Source organism: Schistocerca americana, chromosome X, assembly GCF_021461395.2.
Source record: "Schistocerca americana isolate TAMUIC-IGC-003095 chromosome X, iqSchAmer2.1, whole genome shotgun sequence".
NCBI lineage: Eukaryota > Metazoa > Arthropoda > Insecta > Orthoptera > Acrididae > Schistocerca > Schistocerca americana.
Window position 1 is genome coordinate 945,887,504 of NC_060130.1, and position 15,033 is coordinate 945,902,536.

Below are 15,033 nucleotides of genomic sequence, written 5' to 3' on the forward strand. Positions count from 1 at the left end.
AACTGACACGACTCATTATTGTTTCCTCTAATAGCTTACAGTGTTATCTTCATTACTGGAATTCATACATGTATACATTGCTGCATTCCCAAATTCTTGAGCAAAATGTTTCCAACCAAGAGCACTATTTATTGCCGTATGTCCACAGAATTACTGAAATGCCGAAGCACTGTATGCCCCAATCTTCCTTCATTTCCAACATAACGAAAAGCTGATAACTTCGAGAACTGTCCAATGTTGGAAGTAGATTCACGCCCTGAATATGAAAAATGGGCAATATACTTTGGGATTTAATCCAGACAGTGTTGAGTCCAATTCATCATATGAATCCAACAAGTTCTAACAGGAAGGCAGCACAAATGTCTTAGATTTTTTTCATCAGATCTTTAAAATGGCATAGCAAACAGTTAATTGCTTGTAGAAAATTCTGCAAATACCATATAAAAAAGTTCCAGTTACAAATGCAGAGAAGGGTTCAAGAAAATGTGACATTTCTCTTTCACAGTAACAGTTTATTTTGTAGCATAAGCAACAATTTCTAACACTCCACCCAGTGAAGTGTTACTGAGCAATTCTGTGAAATATCAGATGAGGCACTAATAATTACAGGTAGCTGGGTTTAATTTGACATATTAAATAGATGCATAAAATATACTCTGAAAAACAGTCATCAAGACAACAATATCTTAATTTTATTGGTGATTTAAATAAGAGATCCATAAATAATCTATGTTGGAAATCAGTGTTCCACCAGTGAAGGATTCAAGTACTTTCTGTAACACCAAAAATTAATCTAGTGTACCAGCACTATTCTTTATCTTCCCCTTAACAACTTCAAGGAGCTGGAACTGTGAAAACCCTACCACCTACACCTGAGTAAATGTTGAGAGTTCCAATTAATCCTTTATGTTCATACAGGTCATTTCAGTTGTGCTGTTTCCCTTTGCTAAAGAGCCAAGAAATACCTTATCAACCATTGCTGTTGGTCTTGGCAGTTATACGAATTGGTTTCATGACATCACAGCATAAAAAAGCCAGTTTTTATGTCCAAAGTTTAGTAGCTATGGCCTATTGCAGGTAGAAAATTATTTCACCACATCTTGTTTATAACTTCCAGACCATCCAGCAACTCTGCATTTTTAAAATCTTGCTTTCTCATTCGTAAGATTTCTCTCAGCACACTGGAATAGTTTCTACAATGTCTGGCAAATGTCAATTCTTTTTCTGTGCAGCAAGTGGCTTTGCAATTAACTCTTGTTCTCGCTGTATTTGTAGTTCTCGCTGATGCTGGCGTTGCAAGGCTTCCTTCTGTTTTATCTGCTGAAGCTTCATGGCTCTTTTCTGGAACAATTACAGTTTTAAATAAAATAACCACAAACATTTGAAAGTAGTCAATAATAAGTAACAAGACTTGACAACAGTGTTCTGATGTAAGTGAGCAAGTTCATAAAAATATACAATTGCTAACTCACTGATACAAATGAATGGTTCTACATTTTCTTTTTGTCACACAATGCTACAAGAGATGTCTGGATTACACACATCACTGGTATGTATACAGTTCATAATCTGTATGGTGTCTGTAATGGATATTTCATGACAATCACATATACTGTAGCAATAAAGAAAGGAAAGATGATTAGGGTGTAATATCCTATCCACAGTATTGAGCACAATCTCAAATGGGGGAGGAGGGTGGGGGCAGGAAATAAGACATGCCTTTTTCAATGGAGCCATCAATTTACAGAAATCAACAATGCCAACATTGGAATCGCAAGGTGGGGATTTAAAACCCACTCCCCCTGAATCCAGTGTGTTACCCATCATGTCATCTCTGTCAGTGAACAGCAATGAGCCTTAACTGGAAAGTGCAGATCAGGTACAGGCATCAGCAACTTTACATTTGTTCATAGTGATGGGTTAGCAAAAGCTTAAGCCACTTACGAAGTCAAGGAGCCTTTTAAGGCATGACAATTTCTGATGAAAGTGTGATGGGTTTAGAGGTTTTAGGGGACAAAACTACACTGGTCATAGGTCTCTCCACAATGGACATGTCAAAGAATGGGAGAAAGCCATTAAATTTTAAATCACAAACAAATGGGTGTAAAAAAGAAATTGGCACAGGCCAGCCATAAGAAGTGTTATGAATAAATTATTAAGAGTGTCAGGCGGATGAAAGATAATAGGGTAGGGTTGACAGCAGCAGGGAGTGATTTAAGGCCCACTGTGTCGTGTCATATGGCGGAAGGCACACTGCATCACCGCCCAGCCATTGTACTAAGTCAGTGGAGGCAACATATCGACTACCTAATAAAAGAAACACAAACATTTTTAAGAAGAAATTAAGACTCATCGTATACTAACACTGAGTTAGGATGTCAGAGGTTCCCTCCATCTGGGGACAGCTAGAGACAGTGAGCCGAAAAATATGAAACACCAGCAAAGTTTTCTGTCAAACATAAGTCCCATGAATTTAGCAACGTCCACGAACAGAATGTCAACAGGGCATATATGTAGGCAAGGCAGAGGAAACTCCGTACATCACAAATTTACACACACAATCTTACTGGGAGAGACGTGAAAGCCAGTTTCGATGCTCCATGAGTGGAGGCAATCGAGACATCCTTGAAGACATCATTCAAGAAGGCTGGTCTGTTGAGATCGCAAAATCATTGACAAACAGGGAGCCCGAGACACTGGGAAGGAGACAATCCATAACTGGATTTATGGTGATGGCAAACAGTACAACACTTAGCACGGAGCCTTGGAGCACCCCGTTGTCTTGGAAGGAAGTACGGAAGAGAGTAGTGTTCACCTGCACCTTAAATGTGCGTTCTGTCATAAATTCACGAATAAAAAGGAGAAGCCGACCTCAAAAGCCCCAAGAGGACAGTGTGCGGAGGATGCCTGTCCTCCAACAGGTATCGTATGCTCTCTCCAGATCGAAAAATATTGGTACCGTTTGGAAATTCCCTAAGAATATTGTTCATGATATAAGTGGAGAGAGCAACAATATGGTCAACTGCAGAACAATGCTTTCAGAAACCACATTGGGCAGGTGTTAAAATGTTTCGGGACTCCAGCCACCAGGCTAAACAGCAATTCGCCATACGTTCCAAAACCTGACATACACTATTCGTGATTGATATGGAGCGATAGCTAGAGATATGTTCGTCCTTCCCAGGATTCGGAACAGGAATGACGATAACTTCCCGACATCTTCTGGGAAAGGGTCAAATTCAATTATAAAGATGAAGGAGGTAACGCAGACTAAGGTATGATAAATGCAGCAACAATCGGACATGGACACCATCCGGCCCTGGGGTGGAAGAGCAAGAAGAAGAGAGTGCGTGTTGGAGTGCCCACATAGAGAAAACAGTATTATAGCTTTCGCTATTTTGAGAGGAGAAAGCAAGAGGTTGCACTTCCGCTGCTCATTTCTTGGGGAGAAAGGCTGGCGGGTAATTTGAAGAGCTCAAAATCTCAGCAAAGTGTTGACCCAATGAGTTAGAAATTGTGACTGGGTCCACTAAGGTATCATGTGCGACAGTGAACACAGAGATCGGGGAGAAACTAGACATGCCAGATAACTGTCGAATTCGACTCCAAACTACTGAGGAGGGGATGAAGGTGTTAAAGGAGCTGGTAAAGAAGTCCCAGATTGCCTTCTTGCTATCGCGTTTGATGCGATGGCATCGCGCACATAACTGCTTATAGCAGATACAGTTGGCCAACGTAGGATGGTGACGGAGAACGCAAAGAGCACATCTCCGCTTGCATATTGCGGCACGATACGCCGCATTCCACCAAGCAACTGGGGGGCGCCGGGGCAAGTCGGAGGTGCGAGGTACTGAACATTCCACGGCTGTAAGAATAACTTCTGTAACATGCTAGGAAAGTGACAGTCATCAAATGTTGCTAGAGAGGAGAAAAGTGTCCAATCAGCTTGGGTGCATACATGGCAGTTGTAGCTGTAATCGAAGGTCACATGGAAAATGGTCACTCGAGTGTGTATCAGCAAGAGCAAACCATTCAAAGCGCAGAGCTAGCTGAACAGTACCAACCGAAAGGTCCAAATGAGAGAAATTTGTTGTAGAGGCAGACAAAAATGTAGGTTCCCCAGTGTTGAGGCAAATAATATCTGCTTGGTGGAAGAGGTCAATCAATAGAGAGCCTCGCGGACAGGGATGCGGAGATCCTGGTGGGCATTGAAGTCCCCAGTCAGCAAATAGGGGGACGGGAGCTGACCAAGGAGATGAAAGATATCAACTCTTGCCATCACTGTGGATGATGGAATTTATATGGTACAAAGAGAGAAGGTGTATCCAGAAAGTGAATGAACTGTCCCCTGTGTGCTGGAGAGCCATCAACAGAAGGGAGATCAAACCAGACTGACTGGAAATGAGGGAAAACAAGCGACTGTGGGGATGCAGCTTGTTTCCTGAAGACAGAAGATGACCGGGGAGTAGGATCGTAAGAGGATCGACAGTTCATCCCGATTGGCTCGAATGCCGCAGATATTCCAATTGCTAATTGCCGTAGGATGGACAGAAAAGGGAAGAATCTTACCACAGTTGCTGTCAACTCAACAACCACTGACAGCCGCTGGACGACAGTGTGGAACGGCATTAGGCCAAAGGCAGGAGATCCTGATCCATACGTTGTTTGGTTTGGGGGCAGCTCCCCCTCCCCCCCCCCCCCCCCCCCCAACCGGCCGGTTGATTGGCCACCATAGGTGCGGCTCGGCGACACAGAAGACGGCCGAGGGCGGTTACTGCCGGGTGGCACTATAAATGAGACAGCCATGGCTGAGAAGGATAGGAACTTTGTTTCTTAAGAGCCTTCTTGGAAAGAGGGTGTTGAGATGAGGGAGGAATCTATGTTTGTGAAGTTGGGGTACATAAAAAATCTTTGGGTGTAGGCTCTTTTTTTGGAAGTCTGGGTGTCCAATTTTGGGGCTCGTGATTTAGCAGGAGCCGAAAAACGGTGAACCGTAGTGCGAGCAGGTGATAGTGGGGAGGTTAAATGGGCGACGACCGTAGCACTAAAGGTGAGATCTCTGCGTGGCTGCCTCCTTAGTAGGCCGAGGAGATGCAAGGACAGTGCTATATTTACCTGCTGGGGGCACAGTGGGCTTTCGACTGGCGAATAACTTAAGAGTAGCAAACATAGACACCTTTTCCTTCACTCGGATTTCCTGAATAATTCATTCATCTTTGAAAATAGGGCAATCTCTAGAGGAAGCAGCGTGGTCGCCCATACATTTAATGCAACGAGGGGATGGAGGTGGACAATCATCATCATGGGCATCCCTGCCACATGTAATGCATTTGGCCGGATTGGAACACGACTGGCTGATATGATTAAACTGCTGCCACCGATAGCAATGCATAGGGTTTGGGATGTAAGGGAGAAATGAAATTATCTCATATCCTGCTTTAATGTTTGATGGAAGCTGAACTCTCTCAAACGTCCATAAGAGAGTACGGGTTGGTACCAAGTCCTTGTCAACCCTTTTCATGGCTCGATGTACAGCTGTTACGCCCTGATCAGACTGGTAGTTTTGAATTTCCTTGTTGGACAATCTGTTGAATGAGCATGTATAAACCACCCCGCGTTATGAATTTAAAGTGCGGTGTACTTCCACCCGGACAGGTAAGGTGTGTTTTTAGCAGTGGAGTTCGCAGCAATTTTTGTGTCTGGAGGACACTGACTGTTTCTAACAACAAGGTGCCATTTTGTAATCAGGAACAAGACTTTACAGGACCTGCAATTGCGTCGACACCAGGTGAAGTATGTAGATGGCAGGCATAAGCGCACCGGATCACAGATATCTAGTGGGATCCGCTCCTGTAGAATGCACATAGTCTCCTCAATAGGAATGTTAGTGAAGAGAGACTTGATGTCAAAACTGACCATAATGTCTGATGGATGTATCCGCACAAACAGCTGTAGAGCAACTGTCTGTCCACTTCTGCACACACCAGGAGGAAAAATTGCCGATCAGAAGCCAAACGCTGATTGGCGGACAGCTACCAATCGTTGACGACATGGACATCCACGAATAGCCTCTTTCTTTCCATCTTCCCTTACGTCATGACTAGCCAATCATATTAGAGGGCCAATTAAAAGTTTTACAACAGTGACGTCAGACATCGATAGTATGCAATAAATAGAAGCACCTATCCCCCTGTAAAACCAGTCATGCCCTGAGGAAGGCCATTGCAATTAGGCTGAAACATCGGTTTTAGTTTATTATTGTTGTTAGTTTTTAGCAATGACACAGCATAATACCCAGAAGAATTTTAATCACTATGACACCGCCTGCGGAAGCCTACGTTCTTATAACTATTGTTTCTCCTAGACTAAGACACAGTTGTTTATCAACAGAATTAAAGTCGTTGGTGTTCTTGATATGATGCACGCAACGACCCAAATGAGGTGCAAGGAGGCTGGCCAGGTGTTTTGCCAATCTGTAAGCGGGTGACCCAATGGTGTTCACAATGGGATGAAGAGGAGAGTCCGGCTTGTGGACTTTTGGTAGTCCACAAAGTGTAGGTGGTCTTCGCGCCTCAGGGAGGGGATTCTTAATAACGCCCTCTTCCAGTGTTGACTTTTCTAGAAACTCTGATGTCTCCCTCATAATTCTTGATGTCGGGTCCCATGGCAATTTCCGGTATGTATCCTCTTCAAGAATCAACTGAATTTTGGTGTCATCATCAGCTTTATTCAGAATGACGGATGCATTGCCCGTGTCAGCTGGCAGAACCACAATGAGGGGGTCGTTGCGGAGTGAGTGAAGACCATTGACCAGGGCTGAATGCAATGGTCATTCATCGGTGTTCAGGGCCCCAGCAAAAACTCGACGAATTACTTTTCAGGAGCAGCTTGCTGTCATTTGGACAAGGAAAATGTGATTATAATTGTTGCTGGCTTCTTGGTATGTGACAGATTGGTGATTCGCGGTGAGACCCTCCCTGCAATCAGTGTAGCACAGTGGTTGTACACAGGGAACATACCTACGTGTAGTCTGTCTGCAATCACCACAGATGGGTTTATTTTTAACCCTAGATAACGATCCAAATTTCATATAGCTGAAGTATCTGACGAGTGGTGACACACAAGGTTTTACATCGCACCACTAAACCATAATATTATCCTGTAATAACCCACTCAAAACCCAAAATAAATGCTCCAGTGTCTACTTCATTTTCTTCAGGCTCTTATGGTTCCAAATTAGTATGTAATTCCTCATTGGTTTGCAGTATAAGGTCTCTGTGGAAGTTTATACCCCTGACCATATTCAGTTCCTGTGAGAGATAATTTAGACAGGGATGCTGTACTGCATTTTTAAAATCAAGGCAACTTCGCCGTACTTGTCTCCAATTTCCTCTGCAGAACATAATTGTTTGATATTTAAGAATGATTCACCATTATTCCTGGTACAGCCTGTAAGTGAGGTACATGTGTGTCTGCTTGTCTGACAGGTTTGTTTTCATCTCAATTTGTACTTAACAAAGGAAACATATTAGAGTTGTATCCTACCACATTAAAAGTGAGTCAATCACTCTGATGAGACTACTGGAGCCATACAGCCACAAGCATGATTCAACTACTCCTCAGCCTTTATGGGGCAAAAAGAATGCACACACCAACAGTGCATTCTCTGTGTAGTCAATGGGCTACCACCGTACAGATATGTAATAACCCTCTGCATAGACTGGCAACCATACTAGGTATTGTGTGACTTTTTGCACAGCCCATACTGGTGAAAAAGTTTTAAAATAAAGTGGAGGTCAAACTGTGTAATGGGGATCTTTTGTAAATAAACTGAAAGGATGTAGGTTTTAATAAAAATAGGTACAAGTGAGTAACCCAATGCAGACCCCAGAGGTATGGTCAATTCAACATCAAATACAGCATCTATTGAAGTGAAAACATATCGAATAAAATTATGAGACAAGAAGAGAAGAAATACTGCAATGGCTCAGTGTCCCTTGTTGCCCATACGCATACTTCTCGAATTGTGAGTCCCAAGGGTGAGGCGGGCAATGCTAAGGGGACAGGACGTGAACTTTGTCATCTCACTTCACTTGACTGCAACTCAATACTTTTTAGGAATACCCAACAATGTAACTTTTTAGGAAGGTAAAGAGCACCAACCAAGCCACGTGCTGCCTCCATTAGCACTGTCTGTCCTGCTATTTCAGGTTGATATCATTTCATGAAATTCCCTTTCATTCTTAAACAACTCACAATATGGGATGAATAGCATTAATAATTCTCAACGATAATAAGGAAAAATTTCACATGAACACAAAACCAAATTCAGAAAAAAAAAAAACTTGCCTGCATAATGAAAGAACAAGGCCACTGACACCCAAAATTATGTAACTTACATATTTAACTGTTCACTGGCAAAAATGAGTGCGACTGGCTACCTGGTAACAAATTCTCAATCCCAGTATTCTGTGGAGCAGCATAGGTGACAGACACTATTATCCAGTTGTTCCTTAAATTCGAGAACAGGTACTGAGCAAGAACTTTATAGTTCCTTTTTATTATAAAACAGTCTAATGAGTGTCACAGTGATAATGCCAACCCAGAAACACACGCACAGTTAAAGGAAGAGCGGAGTAATGTTTTGCTGACAATGAGGTCGTTAAGAGTTGGACCATATCTCTGGATTGGGGAAGGATGGGAGGGAGGGAGGGAGAGAGGGAGAGAGAGAGAGAGAGAGAGAGAGAGAGAGAGAGGCCATACCCCTTCAATGGAACCATCCCTGCATTTGTAATCAATGAAAAGTTCAATGGTGACAGAGCACCTGCTCAGAAAGGATAAGGGTGTGAAAGGTAATTGCCTATGTCCTCCTCGAAGAGGCCATCCTGGCATTTATCTTGATCTATTAAGGGAACCTATGATAAATTTAATTTTGGATGGCTGTAAATGGGATTTCAACCCTGCTCTTCTCAAACTGAGTTAGAGTTACTGCAGTACAAGGAATTAGTGGTTTCACAAGTTCTTATATCTGTACTTTGAAGGTTAGTGGACCCTTTAACATTCATGAGTTAAAATCCATAGTTCTATGATTGTAATCTGGCTTCAAATCTTAGCAGTGACTGTACTTAAATAGCACCACTAACACATGGTTGCTTAAACAAAATTATGACTGGTGCCTCTGCAACACTGTGCTGTATTTAACACTGGTATGTACTCCACTTAACAGCAAAAGATACCGTGAGAGGCTGCTGCCACGTAGGCATTACTGCTCACCCGACACCTCTCAGTTCCTAGCAGCAGCCTCCAGATGTCGCTCACAAACTGAGACCATTTTCTGCTTCAGCGGCACTTCTACTTGTGTATCATACTCATCCTCCGAGTGTCTACAGCTGCCAGCTGTTAACTGTGGACTACATTCCTTCCGCCATGTACTGGCAGACATGGAAATTCTGCCAACAGGCACAAAAACAACAACGTACCACAGGCATTCGCACAGTTACGATTTATCAGTTAAGACAGTTCAGTGCCTCCTCCCAGTTCAGTAAAGTACACTGAAGATTACCTTCTGACTTAAAAGTTGCTATTTATGGAGAACTAGGATCTGGACAGTAACATTCTATTACAACATTTAACTACAAACACCCTGTTACATGTTGTCACAGTGTTCAGTAAAGCATCTAACTCAGCCCAATGAACAATGCCACTTTAGCTCAGACATTCTTACACAATCTTGATGTATGTGTGTCCCATTCAATTTTTTCAGACATGAAACTTCTGAACACACAAATTACACCACAGAATACGGTCCAAAGTGTGAACAGTAAAATAATGGTAGTATGAAATAACTAAACAGGTAAACTGAAGTTTATACTCACTTTAAGTTTCAAGCTCCTTTCATGTAATTGCGACATATCCTTTTTAATCGTAGTAAGCTTTGTGTGATACTGTTTCACCATGGTGCACTGTTAATTGAAAGAAATTACAAACGTTACAATAATAAGATTGGGAAAACGTCTACATGTAACAGCTCAATTCATTTAGCATCACACATACAAAAATTAAAAAAAAAACTAGTCAAAGACAAAATAGGTAGGTCTAATGCCTTATTCACAGGTTGTTAACAGTTCAGTTTCTAACAACTAGTAGCACAATGATTGACAGGTCTTTCAAGATGGAAAACATTACCGTCTCTTATTAATGTTATGGAATGGGGAAAGTCTTAGCGGTTACCATTTTCTTTGTAACAGTGGATTGCAATCTATGTTATCAAACTAATGAACTGAGGAGTCATGCGTCGCAAGTTAAAAATACATTAGCACATTTATTATTATTACCATTTCTTGCAGATCGTTCGTGCACTGCATTTTATTTAGCTTTTCATTTTCGTCCTGCAGTTGAGTGATAACGGACATCTGCTTTTTTCTGAAATAATGAGAAATTTGTAAAACGATGAATTACAAAATAAGAAGATAAATGAATAGTTCGCAGTGAAGATCCTACAAGACTTGTCTGCCGCCTAGCAGGTATGAAACAATGGTGCTTATAACAAGTTAACTGTTATACAAATAAGTGGATTATACTGTATTTAAATAACTAATAACTTCATTCTATTACATATACACACAACTGAACTAATTATTCTATAAATGAAACTCACGTCAACTCATCAAGTTGCCCTTTCGCTTTCACAAGATCCAATTCATACAAAGACAACAGTCCCACTGTTAGCTTGTTAATTCCATCATCATCTACAAAGTTCCTGCTGAAAGTACAATTCATTATTACCCATACTCTTCAGAAACCCAGTAAGCCTTCAAATTACTAACAGACCTCTCGACAACAGATGCTGAAACATTTTCATCATGCGACATACTCAAACGTCACTTCCAACCTCTGGCAAACCGTAAACACACCCCTACCATTTCACAACAAAAACTACCACATTACCAGGTTACAAACTTCATTAGCTCCACTGCCCAAAGAATTTAACAACAAAAAACGTACTGTTCTTGTTGATATCGACAGATATCTTCGATATACGCTGGCTTGACGTACTACATGTGAACGATTCCTAGTTGACGGAACGGTACATCATAACATTCCACACTCATAGCCAATTTTGCACAAGCCGGAACAATCAGCATGACAACCGACGCACAGCTGTCAAATAGACGGCCGGACTTCCAGAATAAACGTTTCGTTGCACTTTAAAAACAAAGCAGTTTTATTCTCTAACATATGCATTTACACGTGTAACAAATACGCATGAGAACGATTCACTGATATCTTCCCATTTACGTAGTATCAAATGGAATTGTAACAAGAGTTGAAGGTTACTTAACACGAAAAAGGTACGCGTGCAGAAGTCAAGTATATGGCAGGACATGTCATATGCACAGAGATGAGCACAATGCTAGGCTTGACACCGAAAGAACCTGTAATAATTTTTCCATTTAAATAACCGAATATGGAATTTTAACAAATGACGATAATTACCGTATACAAAAATAAAATGTTGTACAACTGTCAAGTATAGGGTAGCATGTACGTAATTGCAGCACATTAAAAACAATTTTTCCTCCCAGAAAAAATGTAGAAGATGGAAATTAGCTATTATGTATTAACTGTAACATGCACCAAGCGGTTTGGAATGTTGTTATACAGTCGCTTAAGTCATACAAATTTTATTATTTATTTATTTATATTGGCTGTTTTTTATATTCTTCTTCCAGAATTGTTTCATCATCTCGCTATGCTTAGCTCGACGTTCATCTGACCACTTTCTGTTAGGTACCTTGGGTTTGTATTCTGATGAAATTTCCCAGTTGTAGACCTTATGTCTGAAGACGTTTCGATCTTCGATATCTGCGGGAAGATTTTGGAATTTTTTAGATCAATTTGGTCCTGTTTATCCAGACTGTTGTCCTTTTCATTTTCTATAAGTAAGTCAAAATTTTCTTTGTTAGTCGGCTGTCAGCTAGTTTCATGATGTGTCTGTAGAATTTCAGTCGTCGTTTGCGGAAATCGGTTTCGATGTGTAAATATTTATCTGTGTCTGTGTGTGATTGTAGACAGTATCCTTCGTCTGTGAGTTTTGAGCCAAGGATTTTTCGGATGATGTTTCTTTCAGTCTTTTTTATATTTTCGAGATCTCCTTAGTAAGTAAGTTTTAGAGTCTCGCTGGCGTAGTGTGTTTCAGGTTTGATAACAGTCGTGTAATGTTGAACTTTTGTGTTGATGTTTATACATTTTTTTATTGTAGATGTTCGCAACTTGCCCATATGTTTTCCACTTTTTGAGTTCCTGTGTTTTTTGTGCCAATCTTTCTGTACATGTAGGCTCAATAACTTCTCCTGAGTACTCGAAGTGGTTAACCTTGTTTACTGTGCCATATTTTGTGATTAAATTTTGTGTTTTGATGTGTTTTTGTAGCCATGCATTCGGTTTTAGAAAAAGAAATTTGCAGTCCTACTCTCTCAGCACATTCTTTGAGGACTTCAATCTGATGGATAGTTGTTTGTTCATCAGCAGAAAGGATCTCGAGGTCACCAGCGAAGGCTTACTCGAAGTTATCCTTTTCTTTTCCACGCCTGATGGGTCTCCAGGTGTTTCGATTTTTCAGTTCTTATTCGCATTCTTTGATGACATTGTCTAAAACGATGTTGAAAAGTAGTGGGGAGAGTCCACCGCCCTGCTGGACGCCAGTCTTGATGGAAAAGTTTGTGAGATTTCTCCATTGAATTTGACTTTGAAAGTTGTGCCTGGTAGGGTTTGTTGGATGATTCGTTGCGTTTTTGGATCGAGATTGTTTTCTTTTAGTATATTAAACAGGTATTGTCAGTCGATGAAGTCGTAAGCTTTCTTGAAGTCGACAAACGTAAAGATGGTTGGGATATGTTTTGTAGCTCGTATTTTCAGTGTAGACTTTAGGTCGAAAATTTTGTTGGGTGCATGATCTGCGTGGTCTGAACCCTGCATAATAGTCACTTGTTAGGGGCTCAAGTTGCTCTGGTGCACATTGTAAGAGGTAAGCGGAGAGGACTTTGTAAGGAACGGAAAGGAAGGAGATTCCTCTGTATTCACATCAGGTTTGTCTCCTTTTTTGTGAAGTAAGTGGATGAGTGCGCATTTCTAGGCGTCTGGGAGTTTTTCGCTTCGCCATATGTCCTGAATAATCTGTGCGGTTTCCTGTAATGATCATGTTCCGACATTTTTCAGTAATTCTGCAGTGATTCCATCTTCTCCTGATGTATTTCCGTTCTTTAGTTTTGTGATGTGGTGTCATATTTCTTCTTGTGTCGGAGGATCGGCGTCAAGTTTCATGTGACTTGGGGATGTGTGTGGGAATCATTCGGAGGGTTCAGGGCAATTAAGAAGGTTGGAAAAGTAGTGTGCCATATCTTTCCTGTTTTCTTGATTGGTGAGTGCGAGTTTCCCATCTTTTTTCTTGAAGGTCAAGTTTTGTGACGAGTAACCTTTAATCCTACTGGCGAAAGCTCTATAGAAATTTCTGTTGTTGTAATTTCTGATGTGCTCAACTGATTTGAGCTGTTGAGTGAGGTAGTTGTGTATAGTTTTTCCTAGTGGTTCAGGTTGTCTCTTTGCAAATATCAAGGAAGTTCTGTTGGGTTTCCAGCGATTTGTTGCTGTTGTATTTTTGAAAGGCGATTCGGCGACTGATGGTGGCTTGGCCACAGTTGGAATCCACCGTGGATGTTTTGCCTTTTTCTTAAGTGGGATTAATACTTTGACTTTTCTGATTATTTTCCTACAGAAGTCAGTCCAGTTGTTTGTCGGTTTTTTTTTTTTTTTTTTTTTTTTTTTTTTTTGCCAGTCTGCTGGGATCTAGTTTTCCTGATTTCTAAATGTGTCGAACTTTTGGATATGCAGTTATTTATGTTGTACTCTCTTCAGAGAGAATTTTACTTTAACTCGGGTAAGGTAGTGGTCTGAGCCGATGTTTGCACCTCTTCAGACCTGAATGTCGGAGATGATTCTGTAGTGGGTGTAGGAGATAGCAATGTGATCGATCTGATATTCATCAGGATGTTGGATTGGGGATCTAATTTTGTTACTATTATTATTATTATTATTATTATTATTTCATCACTATCAACATACTGTAATAAGATATCTGGTTCGATGAGCAATGTACACCTGGTTAAAGGGAAGGCAGGAAAAATGCTTAATCTGAACACAACGTTTCCTTAAGTAATTGTTTAAACATTATTGTAACAGGGCAAGGTTTTGCGTAATGTCGTTGGAAATTGCTTTTTGTTATCATAGTTTCTTAATCAGCAAAACCAATTGGTGATAACTAGAACCGCATATATAAGAACATATTATGAAATTTCTTGTGTATAGGTTTGTTTGTCTTATTTTCAGCTGAAATGTGTAAGGGTTTATAACTGTTAGACTTTACACTAGTTTGAACTTTTTTGAAATCCTTTCACTGACAACCCATAGAAACATAATGAATCGTTTATAACAGTATGGTACCACTTGTCACTTCCTATGATCCTGCCTACGTTTCCACAAACTCCTGCTAAGCTTTGAACAGCATCATCTGCAACTACTTATTGTGTCTATTACACAGGTCTTTTTCTTGCTTCAGTCTTCTTTAATTTGGATCTTTTCGGGACTCGCATTTAGTCGATTTACTTAAACAATGTGGCAGATTCGGAATAATTCTTTGAATCGCCCTTTCAAGTAATTTCGGTCGAGTTCGTGTATACTTCTGCTCTTTGCCTTGTACATAGTTTAAAGTTTAATTGTTGTTATATCATCTCCTTCAAAATTCGTCGCATAGATGTGGGATCTCTTGAAAATTATCCAGCCTTTGCATGGAATTGCCCTGTGCATGTCTATATCTGTTGGGAACCGAACTACCATGTTGTAGGTCTTACCACCACTGTAACGATAACTAATTGCACATCCTGCACCATGATATTTTTCTAGCATCTGAAAAATGTTATTTACTTAATAATGATGAACATTTACAATAAACGACACACCACTTTTTACTAACATGTT

General features: G+C 40.7%; 1 protein-coding gene across 2 annotated transcripts; it reads right to left on the reverse strand.

The window, feature by feature from the left end:
* Window positions 1–491: 491 nt before the first annotated feature.
* On the reverse strand, window positions 492–11,000 carry LOC124555362 (biogenesis of lysosome-related organelles complex 1 subunit 6-like). Of its 2 annotated transcripts, none has more exons than XM_047129250.1 (5): window positions 10,831–11,000; window positions 10,658–10,762; window positions 10,335–10,422; window positions 9,876–9,962; window positions 492–1,341 (listed from the first exon to the last, which is right to left on the reverse strand). In XM_047129250.1, the coding sequence occupies exons 1-5, from the start codon at window positions 10,869–10,871 to the stop codon at window positions 1,213–1,215; spliced, it is 450 nt and encodes a 149-aa protein (XP_046985206.1). In that variant the 5' UTR covers window positions 10,872–11,000; the 3' UTR covers window positions 492–1,212. The 2 variants fall into 2 exon arrangements, with proteins under 2 accessions (XP_046985206.1, XP_046985207.1); XM_047129251.1 differs by having other exon boundaries at window positions 10,658–10,759; window positions 10,831–10,999.
* Between the last annotated feature and the right edge of the window lie 4,033 nt (window positions 11,001–15,033).

Bases quoted from the DNA above. Each gene is read 5' to 3' on its own strand.
- LOC124555362 (XM_047129250.1), bottom strand. From the start codon at position 10,871: ATGTCGCATGATGAAAATGTTTCAGCATCTGTTGTCGAGAG. The intron at 9,963-10,334 runs GTAATAATAATA...TTCAATTAACAG, and splicing joins CGAACGATCTGCAAGAAATG to TGCACCATGGTGAAACAGTA. The intron at 1,342-9,875 runs GTGAGTATAAAC...TAATTGTTCCAG, and splicing joins AAAGGAGCTTGAAACTTAAA to AAAAGAGCCATGAAGCTTCA.